This window comes from Tinamus guttatus, unplaced genomic scaffold, assembly GCF_059628265.1.
Source record: "Tinamus guttatus ecotype Peru unplaced genomic scaffold, ASM5962826v1 Tinamus_guttatus_pri_ptg000463l, whole genome shotgun sequence".
Taxonomy (NCBI): domain Eukaryota; kingdom Metazoa; phylum Chordata; class Aves; order Tinamiformes; family Tinamidae; genus Tinamus; species Tinamus guttatus.
In genome coordinates, this window is record NW_028288997.1 from 768,868 (window position 1) to 783,579 (window position 14,712).

At 46.7% G+C, this 14,712-nt stretch overlaps 1 protein-coding gene across 1 annotated transcript in view; it reads left to right on the top strand.

Moving 5' to 3' along the window:
• Positions 1 to 14,712, top strand: part of SKAP1 (src kinase associated phosphoprotein 1) — a 115,848-nt gene that overhangs the window by 12,533 nt on the left and 88,603 nt on the right. Inside the window, exon 3 of the mRNA XM_010214362.2 lies at positions 3,084 to 3,109. Within this exon, the coding sequence (XP_010212664.2) occupies positions 3,084 to 3,109 (26 nt within the window). The remainder of the gene's footprint in view (positions 1 to 3,083; positions 3,110 to 14,712) is intronic.

Genomic DNA, 14,712 nt, shown 5'->3' on the forward strand with positions numbered 1-14,712 from the left:
CAAAAATAGCTATTGCAAAGCCTTTTCACAAACTTTTTAGTTAAGAAATTGAGTTGGAAGCTTTCTCACTTATGGTTTTGAACTCTACAAATCATTAACTAAGGATGAAAATTTTAAACCTAATTCCAAGGCAAGGAGCTTCCAGAAGGGAGATGCAGCAGTGAGCAGGGAATAGACTTTTGGTTTCAAGCTTGTACTGTCTGGCTAGATGAGAAATATGTCCAGAGCAATTCCATCTTTCTCAATTATTTGCTGGGGAAAAATTATTGAAATGTAACTTTCAGCCTAAACCTCCCAAAAGCCAAGAGAAACATGTAACTTGCCTGTTGCCCACAGACGGGCATGTTTAAAGGCTTGACCTGCTTGTCAGTTAATACTATCTTAATTGAGAACAAAAATCCAAGCTGATTAAAAATGACCCTGCTGGTTATGCTAGCTGAGCTCTGCTGCAGAATTGTGCTTTATTCTGAAGCCATAGTCACACGTGTGACTTATGGCCATAGATGCGTTTGAACCGACTGTATTTGCTACCCAGCAAAATGAGATTTTTTTTTTTCCCTGAAGTAATTGCACTTCCTGAGTGATGCAGGAGCAAGAAAGAACATTCTGGCTGCCTCTTAAAATTATGCAAAACTAACTCGCTGAGTAGCTACAAAGGTACCTGCAGGTAGAGGGTAAAAACCTCCAGGTAAGTTGCTGCTCTCCTGACCTTAGAGCTGTGTAAAGTCCCACAGTGCAGGGGAGACAAATTTCATCATTTAAGTGAACAAACTGAGAATCCTGTCTATTGTATGTGGGTGCCTTTTACCCACTCAAGTAATTTATTCAAGACTTTCATGCAGTCAGTGGCAGATGAAGGAATTAGATCATTTCTCTTTCATCTTCTGTAAGAAAAAAAACATTTCCCCCCAACTCCTGATTAAAATTTGAACTAACTTTCGTTCTCTGCTTAAGTCTTTCCAGAGTGACAATGATCAAAGGATGAGATTAAAGACATATCTTGATTTGATGAGATTAGAATTTGACTGTTTCCTTATGCTTTAAAAAAGGCATCTTCTGATATTTCTTTTTCCCCCCAACCTCTTAAATTTGATCAGAGTGAAGCTAACATGGGATTGCTGGTCCAGTAGGAAATGGAACTCAATTTTACATTTTTTAAACCATTTTACTGTATTAAAAATGACAGAGGTTAGAAACAAAGCTCTTATACTTTTATTGAACTGGAATTAGAAGTGACAGAAAATCATTTTGGTCCTAGTGCAGTAAATGTTATCACTAAAACATGTTCAGGGGAGATTAGGACAGTCTCTCAAGCACAAGAGACAAAAGTTCACAAAACAAGAAGCGATTTCTGTCCTTGGCTCACAGTCACTGTCTGCTCAGGAGATGGAAGGATTTTTGGCCATGGGTGCGTGTGGGCTGGGGGCTTGGGGACACAAACTGCCCTGAGCTCCCAGGAGGGAGGTTTCTCTGTGCCCAGGTGCCAAGCGTGGCACAGAGGCTTGAGGGAGGTGGGAGCCTGTGTAGGGGCTCAGGGGCTTTGTGCAGAGTGACTTTATCGCTGAAAACCACCATGGAGCAAAGGTTTGAATAACACTAAGAGCAGCTGGAAAACGGAGCACGGAGGGGCCTTTCCGGCCATTGCCCTGGGCTTGGACTGGCCCTGTCGCTTCTCTGGGTTTTGGAGGTTGGATATTATGGTAGGATCCATAGTGAAGAGCTCCTGGTAAAATGGGGACCGCTGCCAAGAGCATCCAAAGGGCCAGAGGTGCCTCCATGGCCCCAGGAGCGGTGCCTCTCCTGCAGAGCACGGCTGTTCTGTGGCACCATCCCCTTTGCAGGGACCTTTCCTCTGGCTGTGCCCACTTTCCTGTCCAAGCCAAGTCAAACATTAGGCCCTTAATCAGAATTCTCGTGTTGTTTTCTAATTAATCTGTGTCAGTTGCTTGAATGTTTGTGTAAAATCATTTTCTTCATGAAAGCTTTTAATGAGGAAACAAATTGATTGGATTTTTTTTACGTACTGGATTCTTGCCATTAATACCTATAGACCAGCCCTCTGTTACACATGTTGCTTGTGAATGGGTCACTTTGTAGCTTATTCCCAATCCTTGATCTGCTTCCAAAGATTGCCTATGCTATTTCTTCATTAAAATGACTCGGATCTTGGCCCAAGATGTGCTCCAAGTGTGAGAAATGAAGTCAGGGAGGGTTTCTCTTCCACACAGCCATTCCCGCGATGGGTCTGCGTATCGCTCTGTGCCTGAGGGTTTGTCATGTCCTGCTTTGTCCCCCTGCCAATACCCTGTGTCCAACACTCCGGGCTTTTAGGTGCTGTCACAGGAGTAGGTAGCATGGTACAACATATCCCGCGAGCTTTCCTCTCTGTGCTTCCAAAGGGGAAATTTTAATCCTGGTTCTGTAACCTTCCTCTGCTGCTGACTGAGGACAGTATCTGCTGCATAGGGAGAATTTCCAGCAGGATGGGGGGAAGCTCCTGAACTAGAGCCCTGGAGAGCTGGTGCATAAGGAAGGGGGTGAGTAAAGGAATGGGAAAACGCAGAAGGAAGGTGCTAAAGCTGATCAGGATGTCTGGGTGCAAGTGTTTTCTTTTGGTTTTCCTGGTGAGCTGCTTCCACAGAGCTGGTCCCTGCAAATGGTGTTGCAAAATGGGTGCTGTGGGTGCAACCCTGCAAGGGCCTTGCTGTAAGGGAGGCGAGACAGGACATGAACAGGACTGCAAAGAGAAGGGCCAGGGAAGCCTCATTCTTGAGGAAGAAGAGGGAAGAAAAAAGCACCTTTGTAACCCTTGAAGGGGAGATTTGGCTAGCGGAAAAACTTCCTGGAGGTAGCGGGGCTCGTGGTGGGGCCAGGGAGCGTCCGCAGGGCCTGCACTGCCTCCTAAGGCTGCTTCACAAAACGTGGTTTGGCCATTTGCTGCGTTTCCGGCAGCATGTCTGATATAATTCTCCCATCTGTCACTTATTCATTAGGCTGGAACAAATCATTAAGAAAATAATATATGCTTATGCCCGTCTCTTTTTTTTTTTTTTTTTTTTTTTTTTTTTTTTTTTGCCTTTTAGGTATCATTTGGAATTTCTGCCCCGAGGTGAGTTCAGCTGGAGGGAGGGAGGGTATTTTCTGCCTGTTGTTATCAGTTTGGGGAGGTGGGAAGGACCGTTTGTGTGGTGTTTTCTGTGCAAAATCTGCAAAAAGAGCTTAGCCTGAATGTTTAGTTATTCACAGCGGATGCTAGGGGTGCAATGGGGCAAAGTCCCAGTGAAGGTGTTAGCAAGAGCTGAGGTTAGTGCTCCTGGGTGGCAGCAGTTACCCCTTCCTTAGGCTGGAGGCTAAGTGAGCCCACGGGCTGGCTCAGAGCAGAGACTATCCCCATGTCTGGGAAAGCTTCAGGTTGCTTCCAGTTATTTATGTCAACCCCAACTTCAAACTGAATCCTACAGTCTACAAGTGGTCAGCAGTAAATTTTTCAGGCCTGTGGCCGCCTCCTGTTATGTCTGCTGATGACCTGGGAGATTCCAGCCTTGACTCTGATCTTCACCTCTACAGTAATGCGGGTGATGGGAATCTTCCAGAGTGCCTGCAGCCCGAGAGCCATTTCAGAGGTTACTTTGGCATGTCCAGGACAGCCAATGGCCGTGTCTTTCCTTGGAGCTGACCTGGAGCTCCTTCCGTGCTGCACTGAATCCATGGAGCCCGGCTCTGAGCGCAACCAGGCCACAGATAACGCCGGGTCCCGGGGGCTCCGGCGCCTTCTCTAAACAACAGTCGTGATACGTGAGTGCAAACAGAAGGATCTGCCAGTGCTCAAACGAGATGGGAGCTGGGGCCATCATAAAAACCCTTGCGAGTGTTCCAACTCAGCTAATCCTTCATTTACTCCAGAAGTAAATTCCAGTATGTTACCTCCTCGATCAGGGCCCGCTTCCAGCACATCCTGTCTGTCTGGCAGCACAGAAATGTCAGAAATGCAGCAGCATTGCAATTCCCACTAGAGCAGTGTTATCACATTTTAATATGAGCCTCGGTGCAGCCTCGGTGCTTCTAATTGCTTTCAAACCATTGTTTTCATGCGTTTGGTTGATGAACCCAGCATCTGGCATCATTTGAGAAAGTACAACAGACAGCTGTGTTCAAAATTAAAAAAAGAGAGAGCAAGAGAAAGGATTGGAACACATAAAAGGCCTCAAAATTAGATTTTTTTTTTAATTTTGAAAGTTCATACAATTTAAAGGGTAGAGGAGGGATCCTTTTGTTCTCTTGAGATATTCTGTATTTTATGGAGTCAGAAGCCTAAGTAATATTAGGAAGAGTGCATTGTAGAGCCGTGTACAGATCTGGAAGTGAACTGCAGTGCCTAGATCACTGAAATGCCTGCTAGGAATCACTGCGCAGGTACCTAGGTCTTGGGGAATGCAGGTTTCTCCAAGCTTATCCCTGGGTGCCAGGTCCCGTATGGGTTAGAGGATGACAAAAAGCAGGGGTGAATCAGCTGGGCTGGGGAAGAAAGGGCCTCCTTGAGAGGAGGCTGGAGGTTTTCTTTGAAAGCTGTTGTGTAATTGGCCTCTGAAGTGGGAGAGCAAAACCAGGGAACCCCTCAGGGCAAAGCGCCTCGAGCTGCCCGAGCAGAGCTGGGGTTCCCTGGCAGGGAGCAAGACCAAGACACCAATAATTCAACTTGGGCTATCACAGCCCGTTGGCATCCAGTGTCCACTGAAATTAATAGAGTTGTGTTTGAAACCATTTCCTCCTTGGTGGTTGATATGGGACAGGAGTGGGTCATGTATTGCCGACAGGCTGGGGACACCAGTAGCGTTTTGGCAAGATGCAGCTGAACAGGGTAGGACTTGCGGGCTGCCCCAAGTGGTGGTGTTGACCGTAGCGTGCGGCTACGTCCTACATTTGCCTGTTCCTCGCGTGCTGTTTGAACAGCAAAGGGTGACTCATTTCCTCCTGGAGGAGGATGGATCGTCTGCGCAGCATTTCATGCACCTAACACACTTCGTATGTGCACGGCCTTGCTATTGTGCAGATCCTGGAGGAGCTGGGAGAGGGAAATCCACGCAGCATCTGGGTTGATTTTACCCCTCCCCGGGTTCCTTTCTGCTTTTTGCCGTCTCTTATGATTCGGAGCAGGGAAAATGTTCGGCAGCAGCCCTGGCTGAGCAGGAATGAGCGGTCTGAGGGAGCGGCAGCAGGCAGCTCTAGGGTACTGCAAGGGGATTCAGGATTAGAGGGAGGAGGAAAGAGGAGAAGATTGAGAAGCGAGATGGGAGCGATGCAAAAGCAAGGGTTAAATACAAAATGAAAGGTGGCTGTGTGGCAAAATGAGAGCACTGAAGCAGGGCTAGAAGTTCTAGTTTGGGCTCTGCTGTAGTGTCACTTTGCAGCAGGTAACTTCATTTTCACATGTTTCAGTTTCCCTATTCCTAGACCCAAAAGATGCATGAAAATGGGCAAGTGCAGAAAGACACTGTGGCCAGCGGTAGCAGTGAATGGGCTTAAATCTTGGTTTATAAAGTGCTTTGAGAGCCTTGGCTGTGAAGGCTGCACTGAAATAGTGCTGGGAGACGTGGGCTTTCAGGGAGGGTGCAAATCTAGTCCTGCCCTTCCCCTGGAGGGCACCAACCCGGGGCTGATGGCAAAGTAAATCCAATCCCCATGGGTGCCTGCTGTGTGGGTGTCTACTTGCCGTGGTGGTGCAGCGAAAACTCAACTTCCAAGGGCTCATTGCCACTAGAAAGCTAAACATAAAGTAGATGCAGTTGCTGCCAATGATTTTTTTTATTCTTCTTTGAAGAAAACAGCCCTGAATAGGTGAATAAAAGAACAGATTTATTTTCACTGAGTTTGCAATAACTTTTTTTTTTGTTTGCCTACCAAAAATTCATTCCAGACAGCTTTGTTTGAAGTGCTGTGGGTATTTTTGGACCAGCAATGTTCCCCGCAGTATTCATAAATAGTCAGAATGTGTTAGAGAACAAGGATTACTGTTCCTTTAAGCTTAGGAAAAGCAAGGCTCAAGCAGTGTGCCTAAAGCAGCGCAGCATCCGCAGGGGCCTCCAGGACTCCGGTCCAGCTCTCCTGGTCTCCCTGCTACAGAAACCGGCTCCTCTTTGAAGCAGGGAGGAGGAATCACAACTATGGTGAGAAAGTGGGGCGCAGAGGACGAGCTTGGGTAAAACACGGCTTAATCCTTTCCTGGGACATGAAGGCTCCCGATTAAGTGAGCACACCGTGGAAAGCCTTAGTAGGCCCCGTATCTCATCATGTGGACCACACGGATGACGTGGGCATCGTTTTAGCCCTGCTCGCTCTGGCTTGGCCACGCGGTGCTGCCCACGGGTTTGGCTGTCGCGGTGCTGCAGGAGCATCCCCGAGCTGCACATGCAGTTTTCCTCATTAACTCGCATCATACAAAGGCCTCAAGTGTTAGTTTTATGCAGTAGCTTTTCTATATAAAGCCTCAAATTTATAGAACTGAAGCGGAGCTGGATGGGAGACAGAACTGTGCGCTTCCCCCAACCTCTGCTCCCTGCTATTGCATATTTGGTTCGTGTAGTTATGACAAGTACAAGTAGCAAATCATTAAAGCAGCAGAAACACCATCTTTACTGTAAGGATCCCCTTTGAAGCTGAGGCAGAGTGTTCCTGAATTAATGGAGTGCATAGTGATTTTACTAAGTTTTATTTATTAAAAAAAACCCTCTTTGCGTTCATGCCAAAAGACTCTAGCTCAGTGGTAAGCAGGGTTCATACACAGAAACCTAGTCTAGATTTATGATGTGTTTGAAAACACAAGGGAAAAAATATTGAATTGACAATATTTGTAACATATTGTTAAATATCTATTCTATCGCCATGCGTGGAATTTTCCTGCTTTATAAACATGAGTGCCAGTTACAAACCCTGAAATGTCATAACACAGAGACGAAAAGAAAACAAAAAAACTTTTGTTAGAATGCTTTCTAAAGCCCAAGATATGTTTGGGTGGTATGTGGAACAGGGTTAATTAATGAAAAATAAAATATACACAAAGGCATATGTTCTTTAACTTAAAAAAAGAAAAGCTTTAATATCAACATTTCTGACAGCTCCCTTTATCAGCAATGAGGCTTTGCTTCCTGCAGCTCTGAGTGCACAGTTCTCTGCCTCTGTATGTTATATTTTAGGCAATCTAACCAGAGATTAGTTAGATTGCAGTTTTTGCACTAAAATTCCTTTTTTTTGCAGTAAAATTCCTCCTGTTTGATAGCTTTGCAAACCCTGAGCAGCTGCGCAGCTTTGCTTTTACATGTTCTTATAAATTATTCTGCTACCTAAGGTATCATGCACAAATGTTGGAGGTAAGCAACTATCATAGGAAAAAAATAGAATACTCTGTGCAAAGTGGTGTAGGTAGGAGGTGCCTGTGCTGAGGGAAGGGCATGGAGGTACATTTGCACTTTTATGTACAGATGTGCAATTTTGAAAGTGCGGCTGTTGGATTTTAAATGTTTGAAAAAACCAAGTCCCCAGTCCGTGCAGTTTTAGAAAGAAAATGCTTATTGCAAGAGGATTTTCGGAATCAGGCTGTTTCTTGCTTGCTTCACCCTTTTCCTTGCCCTGTGCCTGGTCCAGGAGTCCCACTCCAAGGTGCCCTTTGGAGCTCCTGTCCGGCCGTGTCCCAGGGCAGCCTTGCATGAAGTTGCTCTGCCCAGGCTGTTCCCGCCTGGATTTAGTCCTGCTGGACTAAATGCATATGTTTAGTCGGGTCATAAGCTCAGAGTAGTTAATGGGGAGCTACTTACTCTTGATTGAGTTTAATATTGCTGTAACACAGAGAAAAATGCACAGATTTCCCCTCGCTACTTTAAAATGTTAAGTAATGTTTATTTTATTTTTTCCTCTTTCTGGGTGTGTTCATTGCATTAAATTGAATGGGGAAGGGAAGAGAAGGGAAAAGCTGCCAAAAGCAAATGTGCCTTCAGTTAAAAACTTGGCCTTGGTGTTATCAGTTTGCTCTTGGAGGCAGCAAATGATGGTCAGGACTTGCGAGAGGATTGAAAGACCAAGCAATAACTAGCAGTTGGGTGGGTTATTCTGTAGCTGACGTCAAAACTCTCGTGACCTTTACTGAGGAAAAACTAGGTTAATGAGGGCTTTTGAACTCTCTTTAAACAGTGCATTGATTTAAAACTTACAAACTTAGGGAAAGTTCCTGGTTTGGATTACTAGATGCTTCTCAGATCTCTACTTCATTAATCAAAAAGTGTTCAAGTTACTGAGTTACTCGTAACCCCTTTGAAATCCATCTGAATTGTAGGACGCTGGGGCTGGGATTGTTCTCTTTGTTCATATTTATGCAGGGTGCCACGCTTCCCTCCCTGGAGAAGTTTACAGCATACCAGACTCTTAAGCAATGTACCGTAAACTGCAAGGTATAAATATGTCAATAAAGATGCTAAATATACAGCAGTTTGGGGAGCCTCAGTAAGTTAAATATTAACAAGTTCTATTGCTCTCACTTTGGTCAGTTAATAAAATACTCTAATTATTAGACTGTCTAAATTGCCCGATGTGCAGCTGTGGAGATAGAGCCTTCTCAAATGAACCCTCTGTGCTTTCAGGCCTCGTTTGGGTAGCAGGAATGTGCTGCAGCTTCTCTCTGGGAAGAAATCCTGAGGGTTACGGCAACGCGTGTAGATGCACGCGCAGCCCGCGCGCAGCTTTGCGTCTGTGCAGAGCATGGGAACGTCCAAGAAAACGCTCCGTTGGGAGCACGAGCGTGTCCCCACGTGCCATCCCTGGAGCGTGCCGCGGCCGGCAAACACCTGTGGAGCGAGGGCTCTGCTGCTGGAAACGGGGCCGCGGATCCTCCGCTCTGCCCCGCGGGGCTTCGAGCCCTTAGGAGGACGAGGGCCCTGCACAGGTACAAGCTGAACTGGGGACTGCGGCTGGGAAAAGCAGTGGCTTCCATGAGCACATCCCTTGCTCGGACTGGGGATAGTGAATCCCGGCTCGGGGCTTTCCCAGCCTTCAGCTTCCACAAATCTGGAGGTCTGTGTCCCTCTCCTGCCTGCAGGGATTCCTGTGTTGCGTTGGTTTGCAGAACACCAACCCCCTACAAATCATCTTTGGAGTAGTAACGCAGCCCTTTAAGCCTCCATCCTGAATCAGAACTGTAAACTAATCCTTTGCATTATCATAAACGCCTAATGGGCATCTCCTGCAATCCCCCGAGCACGTCTCGTTCTGTCGGTGCTGGAGGCGCCTGTCTCTGTATTCGCTGCCCAGACTTTCATTTTTTCTGAGCAGTGGAGATTGCTGTAGATGTGGGCAAGACAGCCTCCTTGTGTCTCCTCCCTGGAATATGCTCGCTCCGCTCCTGCTCCCTGTGGGTTAGTTCTGGCAGTTCCCCGTTCACTTGGAATGGTTTTGGCTAAGAAAAGAGCTGGACCTACTAATGCTGCGGTGGACGTTACTCAAAATATAATTTGGCCTGTGGTCTCATCTTTGTGACTCGTGGCTTGACGTTTTTTTAGATCCCAAATTGTATTTGCAGAACCGATTTGTAAATTATTGCACTACATAGGTCTGAGATGCAGCTTCTCAGATGCTGTTTCGCTGCCCCCGCCGCAGCGCTGGTGTCTCGGGTGAACCTGAGTGCAGATACATGGTCTTGCTGTGCCTCAGTTTCCCTCTTAAAATGAAGACTTGGCCTCTTGCAAGAAAAGAGGCTCCCTAGGAGTAACAAATTACTGGGCAGGGGAGTGGGGTTTTTTTTCAGGGTGGTGGTGGTGGTTGTTGCACTTATTTAAATAGCCCCATGAGCTGCGAGGCTCTGGTTTGAATGCCAGCCTATAGAGTTTAAAGGTTTCAATTAACAACCCCCAGGTTACTCTGCCCATGTAGTCACAAGGTTTCTTTACCATGTGATAGAGAGGAAAAATAACTTAACCCCACCCTCCTCGGAGCTTCCGAGCCTTCTTTGGGCTTATTCTGCCAAATCTGACTTGAAAAAGTTGAATTGCTTTCAAAAATGTTGTTTTTTTCATAATAAATCCCCTTGGAAAGGTTTTGATTTCCTCCCCTTTCCCTTGTAAAAGCAGTTAGGGTTTGTGTCGCAGGTAGGAAGCTGCTGCTTTCCTGTTTTTCCCAGGCTTTGGGAAGGCCCCCCCACCCCGTCCCTGCGCGTCCCGCTCGCATGCGACGCTGCAGCCCGACCTGCTGGGCGCCCGCAGCACTGCAGCCGCGCTGCTCGCCGCCCTAAGTGGCGTTTTTAGTGGACCATTAATTTGCTTTTACTACATGTAATTAGCAAAAAGCTGGGGAGCGAGTGAACAGAATTAGTCTTGGACTGGATTCACTTGTCAGCGGGCCAAGCCCTGTTTGGGGCGACACTTTTAAACCGGTGATAAATGGGCCGCTCCTGGGCGAGAAGGGCCCGCGCCTGCTCTTGACCCTGGTGCCACGAGGCCGCTGGCCCCGCTGATAAAACCCGGTGCTGGTGGAGCAGGGCCCTGCGCTCCCCGCGGGCCGGGCCGGTCATCCCAGCGCGTGTCCTTCCCTCCGAGCGGGACCGACACCGCGATCCCGGGATAACGGGTTTCATTCCTCATAATTATGTAGTTCCAACACCGCTTCTGGCTGCAGCATGGGGAGAAGCAGGAGGTGCATGTGCATGGCGTGATGCAAACCAAAAACAAATGCAGGGGCTTTCGAGCAGTGTGATGTGACCCCGGCAGAACAGGGGGGAAATTCAGCCGTGTGTATGAAGAAAATGCAACCAAAAACCTGCAGCCACCAAAACCTCAGCTATTCACGTGTTAATCACAGGGGCCAGCCGCACAAATCCAAATGGGCACTTAGGAGCTGATGAAGCCTTTAAGGCATTCAAAAAAAGAAACATCATACATTTTCTAGCACATAAATGTCTTTAAAAAGGTATATAATTTATAATGGCAATGTTGACGGAGCCTTAACTACAACATTACAAATGCTAAACTATAATATATTTACATATGAGCAGTACTTACTGTGTGGGTGCGTCTCTGTTGATGTGTTTCCATGTGATACTCCATAATTTCAGCAAGTGATTGTATAAGGGATATTAAACCATAGTATTGATAATACTTTTACTGCTCTGCTTTGGGAAATGCATTACTGCTAAATTAGTCCCTGAAAATCTAGGGATATTAACACTGTCGAGCATGAAGGCAGATGGGATTTGGATCAGAGACCTTTATTTGTAGTATGATACAAGGAGTCATTACTCTAAAGCAGGAACTTCGGTTCCTTGAATATTAAGTGGAGTTGGGATTTTACTTCCGCTTTGGCACAAACCGGCTTATCACGAACTTCCATAAAGGGAACTCAATATTGATTTTTTCTTATGATCTAAAAAGATGCTTAATGAAACTGCAGGTACCTAGACAGAGACCTTCACTGAATACAAAACAAGCTTAATTATTGTTTCCTTAACAAGCTACTGCAGATGATTTACCCGCCTCCCCCCAGCCCTTTCACCTATTCAGACTGATTCTCTTCCTGTGACTGCATTAATTTTTTTTCCACCTTCCCTTGACGAGCAAACTGCAGCTTAAAGAAGGGAGAACTTCTCTGCTAGTTTGCATGTGGGAAGAGTTTGGTCTTGCTATTTGAGGTCTCAATAAGAGATCTTTTGCTTAAAAGTAACTGCTGTTCTCCCCGTGTTCTCCCATGCAAGGACCCCCTGCTCCTTGCACACCGTGCCTGGAAGCCCCTCTTTCTGCTACCACTGCCTGCTATGAATTCACTCCTGCACCACGAGCATCATGGAGCAAGAAAGCAGAGTGTTTGGCACACTCAGTGGTAGCCAGATAGTGCCAAGGGATGCCCTGGATGAGGTGTAAGTCCAGGAAAACCTCTTGCTCTTTCCTTTAGACTCAGCCTTGCTTTTGTTCATGCTCCAAAGGGTGATAAGTTGTGGAATTTTGCTGAGAATTTGAGTAGGAAGAAAGAGCAGCTTTGCGTCAGGTGCAGGCTAATTATTTGCTGGGATTCTGTGCTATTTGGTTTTTATTCCCTGTGTTTTCATTAAAAGCTAATGAGTTTTTTCTTCATTGAGAACAATAGCTTGGCCCCTGACAAGTTGGTTATTTTTTCTGCTTGGACTCAACTAGCTGTTGCTGCTCCATAAACTTTATGGAGAAGTGGATTAAAGCACAAGAAGTTTTTTCTCATAATGTAAATAGAAATGGAAGGGAAATAGGATTTGTTTTAAGTAGCTGTGTTGCAGAGTGTTTTGTTAATCTTCTTTGAATCTCAAGGCTATGTTTGAAAACACTCTTCGTCCTAAAACCAATGTATAGATTTGCATGGCCATAGCGTGTGCCACAGATCCACTTGGCATGATACATGGATGTGCACATGGAGCCTGTGTGTATCCGTGTGGGTTCTTACAGCCTGTGACTGCACACACTTGTAAAAATGCAATTTCCACACCGGGAATGTGAGCCGGGAGCGAGAAGAACATATTTGTGGTGACGAGCCCTCCGTAAGTTCTCTCATGATATAATGCTGCCTGGGAAATACATCGCCCAAATAGATCTATGACTTGATTTTTCCCCGTGCTTTATGGGAGCGACAGCCACTCCTGCTATTAAAGACAGTGAGTTATTCTTGCGGCAGCTCCGGCGATCGGGCCCTTGCTCCCGTTGCAAGCGGTTTGCAGCAAAGCTCCCGCGATTCCCAACCCATAAACAGTTTGCTCGTTATCGCAATAATGCTGCACCTGTAACTCGTTATAAGGGAACACCTGTTACCTTGATGTGTGCTTGAAAAGCCCGTTTTTCTTAATATCGTGCAGTTTGGTTGAAAGAAAACATTCTTTTAACAGATCAGGGCCAAATGGGCTCAAACTGTCTTAAAATGCTGGCGGCTTCACGTTGCTGCAGTCAGCCCGCAGCGCTGCAGCGTGGGAGGCTCCTCATTAGGATGAACGCTGCGTTTTGCCCATGACAATGAGCTGTGGCTGTTTGGCAGCTTTTTGTATAGACTTTCTAGAGCCTTTTTTATTCGAGGATCTCCAAGTGCTGCAGTAAAACAGGGAAGAAGCGGCCCCTTGTCGCACACGACTGAGCGAAGCGCGGAGACGGCAGAGCCAAGGTCAGGCGGTCGCAGGTTTCCTCGTGGATGCGCTCGGCTTGTCGGACTCTGTCCAATGGAGGAGAGCGTTTCAATCTCTGCTTTTTAAGCCCTGAGAGTTGTCTGAGGGAGGTGCGTGAGCTCCAGCTCGCTGTGACAGCAGGGATAAACCTGCTTCATTGCTCCTTCTTGGTGACGTGGACGTAGCCCGCGGGAAGGGGCTGCTGCAGGGCCCGCTCCGCTCACGGCCTGCTCTTGCAGGAGGAATCAAGGCCCTTTGCGACGCGGGACCTACAGTTTCCCTTTTGTGGCAGGAGAGATCTGCAGATCTTGAATGATGCAGTTCCTAAATGAAATGCAGAAAATAACTTTCTTCCTTTTTTTTTTTTTCCCCTCATGAATCAGCTGTTAAGCATTTGCATGCTAGAAGCAAGTGAGCTGAGCGGAGTTAGCAAAAGTCTTGATCACAACATGCTGCTGCTTGGCCTGTTCTGTTACGGAGGCTGTAAAGGCTGAAGGGACAAAGTGCCAGGAGCCGCTCTGTGCCACCACTGACCCCCACAGGCCTTTGGCAAATGTTTTGGAGCCAGATTTTCAGCTTAGTTTTTCAAGACTTTTCAGTTTATAATAATCAGCCACATTATCATAGTGCCTGGCAGCCAGTGCGAGTTTCTGGGGGATCTGATATGCGGGAGGAGAGTTTTGTGAGCCCCACACTCTTCATGGCCAGGCTGCTTTTGGTGAAGCATTGGGGCTTTCTTGAAATTCTGTCTTTGAGTGTGTGTGAGGGGATCTCTGAAAACTTTTTGCTCAGACAAGGTTGCAACCTGGGGTGTTAAAAATAAAACCTCCAAAATGTTGTATCCGCCCGACTTCGGCTGCAGACTTTTTGGGGCCTCCACTGTGTTTCATGGGGGAAACGAGGGCTGCAACCCCCATCCCAGGGCCTTGGTACCTTTTCATCAGCACCTGATTTCAACTGCCAACACAGCCCGTTTGTTTGCCAAGATAAAACTGATTTGGAGCTTAGTGTTTGAGTACAATTAAAATCAGCTGAAAACCTTTTTTTTTTTCCTTTTCTTTTTTCCTGTTTGTTGTGTGTTGAATGAATAAGCAGCTGTCTTTGCCTCCCTTATCAGCTGTCTGGGGTTGTGTGTATTCAGGAAACAAGGCAAAAGCTTGAAAGACGAGTGTGCTGTGGTGCTTGGGCTGAGCAGAATTTCCTTGTGCAGGCGGTCTAGCTGCAGCCATTTATATTGAAGTTGGGTACCGGCGCCTGCTGCTGCAGGATCTATCTGCCTTCTGCATAAAATCCAGCATCAGTAGCAAAATCTTTAGCAAAATGTCTGTTCCCAGAAAAATGCAGTGAAACATCTAGTGTGGGGAGGCAGTAGCTCCCGCTTCCACACACGGATTTGCTGCTTCCTTTAATTTGTCCATGACTGTCTGCCATGATGGAGAATCTTTCCCTCCCCAGCTGAGGATTTCAAACCTCTTTCCTTAAAATAGAGGAAGCTTCTTGGTTTTAGTGAAACTGTATAATCCTCCATGTTGGAGATGGATGCTTTGCCCAGAGGTCACGCACTA